General features: G+C 34.4%; 1 protein-coding gene across 4 annotated transcripts in view; it reads left to right on the plus strand.

Moving 5' to 3' along the window:
* The window catches only part of Tasp1 (taspase 1), a 286,082-nt gene that overhangs the window by 2,692 nt on the left and 271,279 nt on the right, over window positions 1–12,111 (plus strand). For 3 of the 4 annotated variants that reach the window (XM_076848949.2, XM_076848953.1, XM_076848952.2), the window contains exon 2: window positions 7,268–7,486. In XM_076848949.2, the coding sequence (XP_076705064.1) occupies window positions 7,342–7,486 (145 nt within the window). In that variant the 5' untranslated portion in view covers window positions 7,268–7,341. Of the gene's footprint in view, window positions 1–1,360; window positions 1,527–7,267; window positions 7,487–12,111 lie in introns of those variants that run through there. The other variant, XM_076848950.2, reaches the window with a different exon arrangement.

Below are 12,111 nucleotides of genomic sequence, written 5' to 3' on the forward strand. Positions count from 1 at the left end.
TAGCACATGTAAGGCACTGGGTTCCATCCTCAGCACCATATAAAAACAAATGAATGAAATAAAGGTACTGTGTCAGTCTACAGTCTTTTTAAAAATATTTTTTTAAAAAAGGTCATTCTTTTGCTGGTGGCTATCTAGTTTCCCCAACAGCATTTGTTGAAAAGAGTGCCATTTTCTATCAAATATCATAGCCCCATTGTTGAAAATTAATTGGCCATAAATGTACGAGTCATTGTTTTAACCATAACTCTGTGTTGAATTTTTAGGTTGCTCCCAGATTTAAAAAAAAAAAATCTGTATTCTATGTTAAACACAGCATAGAAGACTTAAAATCCTTTCTGTGTTTAAAATTTTGGTAGAAAATATTCTCAGAAGTGGAATTAATGGGTCAGAGATGTTCTGGAGCTCATTTAATGAGGCATTAAACCTGCATTGACAGGAGATTAAAATCAACAACACTAGGTTCCTTATTCATCAGTTGAAATGGTTTAAAGGTTGAATTTCTGTAAAAGCTTTCTGCTGTGAGATGACTTCCTTCCTCCTTAGACCACTTCTGAAAGACTAAACACAGCTAGAGTGAAAAACCTGAACTCCAAACTAACATGACTTGGTAGTTTTCTAAATGGTTTAAAGAAAAAGGTGTTATCACATGCATTAGGAAAATAATAAACCATTGAGAGACATGAGGTCAAGATTTAAACCTTAAAGTAGTGCCATGTAGGTCTCTGGAGTTAAAAAAACAAAAACAAAACAATGTTTTATTCTGATTTTATTTCCTGGCCTTGATGTTCAAGTTAATTAACATTCATCTTGGTCTCAGAGATGTCAAAGTTAAATAGTCTCTATTCAGTAGTTAGTTAATACTGAGCAAAATATTCAAATGCAAAATATTATTAGAAAATCAACTTTCCCCTGCATCCTTGCTCCTCAGTCTCCTAATTTTCCTTAGGGGTATCCATGGTACTATTAACTGTGTCTGTATAGACTAGTTCGTATATAGAGTATCTCTGGAAAGATAGTATATACAATATTATACATTTTAAGGTTCTTGCTACTTACTGACAAATTCCTTTTCAAATGGTTACATTAGTTCATCCTGCCAGTAGAGAGTTAGTATTTCTTTGAATATTGTTTCTTAAATATTGAATATCCAGTTTATATTGCCTCTTTTATATAATGTCTACTCATGTCTTTTGGCATGGTATTTGTTTTAATTGGAATTATCCTTTATGAGATTTATTTTGGCAGCCTTTTATACATAGTTGCTTTATGATAGCTTGTATTTGGGAAGAAAAGTACAAATGTTGTAAAAATTATGCTAAAAAGTGTATAGGCTAAACAAGGGTCAAGATAAGAAAAATGCTGGAGGAAGCCTATAGGATTTGAAAACTTGGGTAGAGTCCAAAATGACTTTAAGGGATTTTTTTTTTTTTTTTTTTTTTTGTAGTGCTGGGACATCTACCCAGGAACTAACTTGTTTATACTAGGCAAGTGCTCTACACTCCCAGACCCCAGAGGACTTTAAGGTGAGTTAGGAAAGGGTAATGCTAGTAAGAAAAATAGAATAATGTGGTAAAAAGGCTAGATATTTGTGGGGAGGAGAACAAGGAAAGTCAAGTTTGAGCTGTCCAGGAAAAAAAAAAAAGTGTTAGGAATTATCTGACTTGCTGAGAGGATAGTTTTGAAATTTCCCCCAGTAGATAAGATTTCTAAAGGAGACATTTGAGAATGAAGTCAGAGGGATCATAGAGAGCTAGTTTAGTAGATTGATATGCTTGCCAAAGGAGAGCAGGTGATCTAGAGAATTGAAGGTTGCAAGCAGAAGATTAAGAAAAGGGTGACTGGGTTTAGTAATTTGGAAAAGATGTAATTTATGAGGAGCAAGAAGTTTGCTTTTTTATAAATAGCTTTATTAAGATATAATTTATCTGACAATTTAGTCATTTAAATTGTACAATTCAGTGATCTTTAGTGTATTCACAGAGTTGTAGTCATCATCACCCCAATTTTTGAACATTTCTTATTAGTACAAAAAGAAACTTTGCACTCATTAGCAGTCACTTCCATTTCCCCTTGATCCCTCCATTCCCAAGCAACTGATCTATTTTCTGTTTTTTTAGATTTGCTTCTTCTGGATATTTCATATAAATGGGATCATATAGTAGGTGGCCTTTTGTGTCTCACCTCTTTCAGTGTTTCCAGTGTCCATTCACATTGTGGTGGTTATGTATCAACATTTATTTCCTTTTTACAGGTGACAAATGTTCCATTCTATGAATCTACTAGTCCCCCACCCGAAACACATGGTCTTTTGATGGATATTTGAGTTTTTCATTTTTGGGGGGCTACTTTGAATAATTCTGTAAATATCCAGGTACAAGATTTTGTGGGTGGATATCTGTTGTCAGTTCTGAGTATGTACCTAGAAATGGAATTTTCTGGATCATATGAAATCTTTACATTTAACTTTTGAGTAATTATTGCGGTTTATGGACAAGATGCCAGTGTTTAGAAATGATAATAATCATAATGAATTTTATTGCATTGCTTGTAGGAAATTGAGAAACTTTCATATTCAAACATATTATTCAGAAATGAAGGGATTATAAAAATGGTCTATAGAATTTTTTTTTTTTTTTTTTTTTTTGTGTGTGTGTGTGTGTGGTTCTGAGGATCAAATTCAGGGCCTTGCATGCTTGGCAAGGGCTCTACCACTGAACTAAACCCCCAACTCCTATATTGTTTTTTGTTTTACAAAACTATCAACTACTTTTGATTTCCTTTCATTGGAAACCTTCTATTTTGAGTATTACCTAAAAATGTTAGATGTCTTTCTTGTAGGTCAATGTGTTGGTGTAAGTATGCTGCAGCAGTTTCAAATAATGATTCCTAATAATGTTTATAAATATGATAAAAACTATACAGGGATATTTAATGTTAATCTACTGTCATTATATTATTATTTACTCTCTAATCTTAACTGTAGAGATTAAATAATGTGATTCCACCTCCCTTCCAGTTTGACTTATCTGTAGTTTATGTGTCCTATCAGTTAAAGATCCAGAAAACAAAACAAAACAACAACAACAACAGAAGACCCTTTGAGAATCTTTGGGCATGTTTTTGTGTATTTCTTAGGTAGGATAAGAGGCTTATGAATGTGGTATTTCCCTTTTTACTGCAGTTTTTAAGTGGGATCTTATAGGCTTGCCCTATTTTGGATGTTGGACTTAGTTCATTAATTAGTGTTTCCATGAAAATACATTTTTTTTGTAAGTATCACATTCAGATGGGCCAAGTTCAAAAGATATAAAAGGATGAACAGTGAAATTTCCATCCTGCTTTTGTTCATTGGTCACTGACATCTCCTTTTGATAACCATTCATAAGGAGGGAAAGGGAGGGGGCAAGGGGTTAGCAAGGATGGTGGAATGTGATGGACATCATTATTCAAAATACATGTATGAAGTCATGGATTGGTGTCAACATACTTTATATACAACTAGAGATATGAAAAATTGTGCTGTATATGTGTAATAAGAATTGTAATGCACTTTGCTGTCATTTACTTTTTTAAAAAATAAAAACCTTAAAAGATAACCATTCATAAATAAAGAAATATGTACATGTACATATATAATTTATATATTTGGTATACCCATCAATATTTATACATTGCATATATAGTTAGCTGATGTGCTTCCCCCCTCCACATGGCACCGCATATACTTCTGTAGCATGTCTTTGAAACAATTTAATTTGAATTATTTCCATGCCTTTTTAAATTTACCAAATGTCTTTGAGATTTTCATATCTGTATCAAGTACTTACTCATTCTTTCCAGTGGTTGCTTTTATTTTTAACCACTTTCTTTTCTTTTTAAAATATTTTTTAGTTGTTGATGGACCTTTATTTTATTTACTTATTTATATGTGGTGCTGGGAATTGAACTCAGTGCCTCACACATAAGAGGCAAGCGCTCTACTGCTGAGCTACAGCTCTAGCCCCTTATCCACTTTCATCAAGACATATTTTTGATTCATATCTTAATTTTGCCAAATTGCCCATATTGAGTTGTACCAGTTTTTGCTGCCTCTAGCAATTTATGAATGCTTTAATTCTTTGTTCTCTCAAAACCTGTTATCTTGTATTTTGAGGTTTGCCAATCTAAGTAAAAAATGGTATTTTAGTGTAGTTCTTTTTATTTGTATCTTTCTTTTGGTTTAAACCATTATATAATTTTCCTGTAAACTAAGATTGACCATTTGCCCTTTTAAATTTTCTTTTTGTCATTTCTAGAAACTATTTATCAGATCTTTAATGAGTTCTGAGTTAAACAAAAACTGATGTTGGAGTTGAAGTTGCTTCATTTCTAACTGAATTAAAATACATTTCAGGAATCATTGAGAATTGGAGGCCAGAATTGCACATTGAATAGTACATTCACTTGAGTTCCTTATTTTTCAGTCCAGTAGAAGTTTGGGGGTGACATTTGTGAAGGGGTTTGTTGAGATTATATCATTTGTTGAATAAGTATATTTCAGATAGTCTCTGAGTTAGGTTAAATTGCTCATGAAATAGCATATTGATTCATCTTCTGCCTTTTCTCTTTAGGCAACCTTGAGAAGCAATATTTTAAAATCTCTCATTCATTTAAATGCCTATTACTTTTAACCTTATTACGAAATGTAGATGTTATAATTTATTACTATATTTCCATATTCATTATAAATTGTAAATGTAAATTTGTTAGTGGTGAAATAATACATTAGATAACAGTGAGAGTAGCTTGGGGGTTAATAATAATTCATACTTCCTGGATGTGTTTTTATTTAATCTGAAGCTCTTAGTTTTCCAAGATCTTAGTTTCACTCAGAAATGTTTGTTTTTAATTCCAGTGGGCCCAAGTTCATTTCGTAGCCAGGCCAGACATGATGGCATTTATATGTTGACAGATGAACCACTAAATTCCAGTTTGTCAACTGCTACATGTCAAATGGTAGCCTATCTCAGAGAAATATTGTAAGAAGTAAAATAAAATAATAGAAAGGTAATTGAGGGGCTGAGGCTGTGGCTCAGTGGTAGAGCCTTACCTGGCATGTATGAGGTACTGGGTTCAATTCTCAGCAGCACATACAAATAAATAAATTAAATAAACGTCTTTTAACAACTAAAAAAAAAAAAAAAAAAAAAAAAAAAAGGGCTGGGATTGTGGCTCAGCGGTAGAGCGCTCGCCTAGCACGAGTGGGACCCGGGTTCAATTCTTAGCACCACATAAAAATAAAGGCATTGTGTTGTGTCCATCTACAAAAGAGATTTTCTCTCTCTTCTCTCTCTCTCTCTCTCTCTCTCTCTCTCTCTATCTCTATCTATCTCTTTTTCTTTCTCTTTAAAAAAAAGATGATTAAAGCATATTTTTGTGAAGTCATTCAAAGAAAAACATTGTTATGAAGATAGCTACTACCACAAACAGAAATAAAAATAGGCATTTTAATTTACTGTTAATTGAAAGCTCCACTTGAAATAAAATTTTTTCCTGTGCTTTGAATATATTTAAATATTTTAACGTTTCAGTGTGTGTATACATATATTTGATTTTAAACTATTTGTCTTATAAGTGAAATATTATAAAATAAATACTAAATGAACTCTTTAACCAGGAATTAAAATAATTTAAAAATACCATATTGCAGTGCTTCTCAGACTATTTCTAGTATAAAGGACCTACTTAAAAAAATTTCAGTCTGTTGTTTATTAATACTGCTGGAATATTAAAAAACTAAGACAAATTGAAATATGAAAACATGAAAGAAAAAATTCAAAATTTTTGTTAGATTTAGCAAACAAAATTGTTCAAAAATATAATTTTAATATGAAGGAAATAGAAGAGCATTGTGAAAACTGTACACATTTCTTATTGAAAATATCTGTTTACAGTAATGAATATATTAATGAAATAATCTCATGTGCTCTGGTAACTAACAATGGGATACAGAATGTGCTTTGAGTAGTAGCTGCTTGTTTGGACTGGGTAGCAAAGTTACTTTTATGTTTCTGATTACGTTTTACACTGAAAAAGAAAGACTTCACCTCTTTTTTTTTTTTCAAAGAGAGAGAGAGAATTTTTTAATATCGGCGGACACAACATCTTTATTTGTATGTGGTGCTGAGGATCGAACCCAGTGCCGCATGGCATGCCAGGCGAGTGTGCTACCGCTTGAGCCACATCCCCAGCCCCACTTTACCTCTTTTTTTTAAAAAAAAGATAATTGAAGGGGCTGAGGATATAGCTCAGATGGTAGAGTGCTTACCTTGCACACACAAGGCCCTGGGTCTGATCCCCAGCACCATTACCAAAAAAAAAAAAAAAAAAAAAAAAAAAAAGATAATGGAGGCATATTTTTGTGAAGTCATTCAAAGAAAAACATTGTTATAAAGTTAGCTTCATAACCTTCACCTCCCTTTTTCAGTTTAACATCAGGTGCAGATTTTTACCTAACAGTGTAATTAAAAAAATTCTCATTATTGATTTTTAGTTTTTTCCCTTAAATTGAAATATGTTCTTCCCTTGTTGTTAAGTCAGGATTGTTCAAAGTTTGTGAATTTGCAATGCATAGTGAGAAACATTAGAAGCTTTGTGGCATAAGTTGCTTGAAAATTGTTTTATTAAATTTTATGTCTCATTTATCTCTGGAGAGCCTCAGAAATAATATTTTACGTGATACTTGCAGAAATGTTATTTTAATTTCTTGGTTTAATCATATAATTTTGTTAACATTTGTGTTTTAGAATTAAGCTGAGGAGCATTAAATTGGTTAGCTTAAGAATTTCTTACATGTAAGTTTCTTTCTTTTCTTTTGCTTTATTTCTTTAAGCAGAAATCTAGGCTTTATAGCAAGATTCAGTGATGTTGTCAGCAGCACTGTGATTTCAAAATGTCCCAGTGATTATTAATATTGGATTTGGAGAAAGGAGAAAATGACATTTAAGTTATATTGAGGATTACTTCAGTGTGGCTAAAAGAAAGATAAAATATCTTTGGACTCAGTGTAAAGTCTTTTTATAATAGTTCTTTCATTTATATGTCTTCAAGTAAATTCTGTAAATGGGCAGAGATTTAAATTCTAACCTTTTCATAGTCGTTGTGTTACCCAATTAAATAACTTTAAAAATAGTTTTTTAAAAAACTTATGTTTTCTGGATTTTTCTAAGTAATGTACATATTAGTGGAAAGAAATCATACCATTTGTGCCTGTTTTTTTCTCTAGGGTAATTCATCTTCTACAATTGCTTTTGGATAGAATTATGCCCTTTTCCTAATAGAAGATGATAATGTTGGAGAATGACCATGGAGAAGGGGATGAGTTCTGGAGAAGGGCTGCCTTCCAGATCATCTCAGACTTCAGCTGTTAAAATAACAGCCAAAGAGTTGGAAACAAAGCAGTCCCACAAGGAGAAACGTGGAGGCTTTGTGTTGGTACATGCAGGTAAGACCTTCATGGGTAAGTAGGAAGATGAAAATAGTGCTGATTTTCTTTTCTTGCTTTGAGTTACAATGATAATTGCATTTCATCTGACAGAGGGGAGTTGGAACCAAAGAGACTGTTTGACTTCAATATAGTGAAAAGTTCCTCTATTCCCCATTTGGAAGATCTTATAATGACAAATTTTCACTCCTTTCCCTTATTATTACTTTTACCCCAGATAATAGATACATTTAGATTAGGTAATGTTAAAACCAATGTAATTTTTAAACTCTGGTTTTGATTTTTTTAAAATAATGCTGCAGAAAATGTTTTATTGACCCATATTGCAGTACGGTCATCTTAGAGTAAAATACACCATCTTAGAATTAGTTCAGCTTCCTAGGGAAGTTTTCAATTTTCTCTTTCCTCTGAAGATTCAGTAATTCTCATCTATGAAATGAACTGACAATGAACTGAAAGATCAAGAGGAGAAAAACCATAACATTTATTAACCTGCAGATATGCACTATAGACAAACTATGGGATGGAAAGAAATGGACAGATGGTTGAAGCTTCAGTAGCACTTTGAACTATGGAGAGGAATAGGGACTTGAGGCTTCTGAGGGGAGGTCAGGATAGGTTATGAAATGTACTATGGACAAATGTCTTATTCTGTAAATAAAGTTTCCCATGTAACAGTCATCTGAAGTATATGAGATATGCTGTGCCATTCTCTGCACAGGGATAATTTGATATGATCTCTTCTATATCTGGGTGAGGCAGATAAGGAGACTTGAGAGAAAGCCTGCTCACTTCAGTAATATAGATGTTCTCTAGAAATACAAATATCCCTCATAGAACAGCTTTTCAGAGTGTCTGTACCCACTCTGAAGAGCCATCTTAAAATATGATAAACAAGTATATTTTAGGGTGGCATATTTTACTTTCTTGGTGTTATAAATGAGAAACCTTAAGACTAGAGAAATTAAGTGACTTAAGTGGTTTCTGTCACTTTGCTAATTAATAACAGAGCTAGGCTGAGAAACCCTTAAGTGACTTTGGCACTGCATCAGCCTATGCTCTCTCTACTTTATTGTTGGTTGTACAAAACATTACATAGTTCTTGATACATCATATTTCACACTTTGATTCAAGTGGGATATGAACTCCCATTTTTACCCCGTATACAGATTGCAGAATCACATCAGTTGCACATCCATTGATTTACATATTGCCATACTAGTGTCTGTTGTATTCTGCTGCCTTTCCTATCCTCTACTATCCCCCCTCCCCCCTCCCCTCCCCTCTTCTCTCTCTACCCCCTCTACTGTAATTCATTTCTCCCCCTTATATTTTTCCCCCTTTCCCCTCACTTCCTCTTGTATGTAATTTTGTATACCCCTGAGGGTCTCCTTCCATTTCCATGCAATTTCCCTTCTCTCTCCCTTTCCCTCCCACCTCTCATCCCTGTTTAATGTTAATCTTCTTCTCATGCTCTTCGTCCCTACTCTGTTCTTAATTACTCTCCTTATATCAAAGAAGACATTTGGCATTTGTTTTTAAGGGATTGGCTAGCTTCACTTAGCATAATCTGCTCTAATGCCATCCATTTCCCTGCAAATTCTATGATTTTGTCATTTTTTAATGCAGAGTAATACTCCATTGTGTATAAATGCCACATTTTCTTCATCCATTTGTCTATTGAAGGGCATCTAGGTTGGTTCCACAGTCTTGCTATTGTGAATTGTGCTGCTATGAACATGGATGTAGCAGTGTCCCTATAGTGTGCTTTTTTTAGGTCTTTAGGGAATACAACGAGTAGGGGAATAGCTGGGTCAAATGGTGGTTCTATTCCGAGCTTTCCAAGAAATCTCCATACTGCTTTCCAAATTGGCCGCACTAATTTGTCCTTCATTTTAAAGGTGAAAATCTGTCCAAGTTTACTCAGCAGGCTCTTCTTTTTTTCTTTCTTTCTTTTTTTTTTTGGTGGTGCTGGAGAATGAACCAAGGGCCTTGTGCAAGCTAGGCAAGCACTCTACCATTTGAGCTATATCCCCAGCCCTTCAGCAGGCTCTTTATTCTTATGTTATATTTGTTTTTCTGCAGTCAGATTATAAACTGTATAATATCTGTGAGGAAAGAAGAGCTGGCAGGATTTCTTTCTAGCTTTCTTTTTATGAAACTAGTATCTTGTCTGCTCATTAACCTTTGGCTATATATAGACTGGACAGCTTGGAAAATCCTATAGAATCTAATCCAGAAGGGTCTAAAAAATATAACAGGTTCAATTCCCTTTTCTGAAAGGTGCTTTTTCAAAGAGATGAGGTAAGTTTATAGGAATTTCCCAGTTAAAAGTAGAGCAGGGGCCAGAAGTTCTGCCTTCAGATTCATAGTCCAGTGTTATTTCTTCTGCACTGTTTTATTGGTGTACCTTCTGTAGTACTCAGTGAGTTATTGTGTTCAGAATGAGCATTTGGAAATGCACAAGTAAGGGCTGAAACTCATAACAAACAGTAGCATAGAGCTTTTGATTATTTGTAAAACATTGCTTTCTGAGACTACCATGACTCCATTCCTCCTCTCTCAAGTGCGTAATTGATTGTGATGGCTATCAGGTAAAGTTGGTGCTGAAGGCCAGTAGTAATAGGAGGAAATCTGGATTATGGCAGGGAATTGTGTTGTTTAAGGGTGATCCCCACTTCTAAATTATTACAAATTCAGATCAATTGGCTGATTATGCGAAAGTTTGTATCTTGTATATTTAAGGAATGGAAATTCAAATTCTCATCTAGGACAGAGCTTTGTCTTCCTTCCTTCCTTCCTTCCTTCCTTCCTTCCTTCCTTCCTTCCTTCCTTCCTTCCTTCCTTCCTTTCTTCCTTTCTTTGTCTTCCTTCCTTCCTTCCTTCCTTCCTTCCTTCCTTCCTGGTATGGGGGATTGAACTCAGGGATATTAGACCACTGAGCCATAACCCCAGCCCTATTTTGTATTTTCTTTAGAGACAGGGTCTCATTGAGTTGTTTTTTGCCTTGCAGTTGCTGAGGCTGGCTTTGAACTCCTGGCTCTCCTGTTTCAGCTTCCCAAACTGCTGGGATTATAGGCATGCACCACTGCGCCTGACTGTTTTTTTCTTTTTTTAACAACAGAGTAGACTTGGCCAATTTTTTTTCATTTGACTAGTAGATTCTTAATTTTTCCCAGATCTGTGTACTATCCATAATGGCCCATCTAATTTTGAAGAAACCAATAGAAACACTTTAACTTGTAAAAATTGAAAGATGAAACTTATAAAGATGAAACTTACATTTACTTCAATAAAATATCAGTATCATTTGCGATTAAGAGAAAAATAACTTTGAATACAGAGTAACAATCAGTATAGTTAAATTTTAACTATATCTTATTGTGTGGCAGTGGTTTGTATCCTGATCCTTTCTTTCCTTTATTAAACAGGGAAGTTAGGAAGTGTTAGCCAGATATTAAATATAGTGTGGGGTGATGCTGAGACTTCCTTGCATTCTAAGCAGAAGAATTTACATGTTAGTACTATTTAATGCTGTCATTTGTACACTAGATTTATCTGGCTAAAATATCCTGTGGCTTAGAAAACATTAATAAAAGACGAGGGCTTCAGGTCTCAGAATAGACCTGGGATGACTTGTTCCTATTATAGAGGCTGTATTAGTTTACTTGGACTACTTATAGGCAAGGACTCTGATAGTTTAATGAAGCTAACAGTTGACTTTTATTTTTCTACTATAGGTTCATGGTTCTTAGAGAACCATGAAGAGAATTTTATTAAATATTGGCACAGGTTCTGTGAACATTCCAGACTTCTTTTGAGAAACAGAATTACTATTTGGATATAATATGGAATCTGGTTGCTTGAGCATTGTTTTGTGGGCCAGTTCTTGGCCTTGCAAGAAGGTGGGTTAGGTTTGTGGCAGACTTAAAGGGGGAGTGTTGAGGCTTAGGGATGTAGATCTTAACCTTCCTTAGGGCGGAATTCTATGGGGTATTGTGGGGGAAGGTCAGATGGTTCTGTGCTTTTTTAAAGAACGTTGATTAGAAGCCTAGTTATTAAGAGGATTTAAGGGCTTTTTCTTTCTTGTTTGGATTATTTTCAAGGCACAAAGCAAGTACGAATCTTCTTAGGGAAACAAATTTATTCAGAGCCACTCTCTTGACTGAGTTCCTGGGTCACCAGGATTTCTCATAGATAGTCATGAATGTGCCATCACTGAGGTTTTAGAGATATTCTGAACTATATTCTAGGCTGTGAGAGGAAGTAAAATGGGTGGGAGTGGTGGTATTGGTGATGATTGTAGACATGTGGGAAGTAAGACCCCTTAGACAGATATTTCTTTCCCCCCAGAAACTACCTAGCTTTATGAAGTTATTCTTAAGAATTATATATTCTGAACAAATGGCAGGGCTTTCTTAAGGTCAATAGAGATGACTTTGAAGAGACTGTTCCTGACACCTCCCAAGCTAACAACTCCAGACCAAAAGAATTCCCAACTTTGGAGAGAGGTTCTTGAAAGGAAGAGGGGACGTAACCTTGATGAAGGTTATTTGGGAACATGAGTTGTCTCTAGGGCTTCTGTCAGGAAGACATTTTGAATAAAGATAAAAGGCATAGTATTA

Source organism: Callospermophilus lateralis, chromosome 3 (genome assembly GCF_048772815.1).
Source record: "Callospermophilus lateralis isolate mCalLat2 chromosome 3, mCalLat2.hap1, whole genome shotgun sequence".
In the NCBI taxonomy this organism is placed as follows: Eukaryota; Metazoa; Chordata; class Mammalia; order Rodentia; family Sciuridae; genus Callospermophilus; species Callospermophilus lateralis.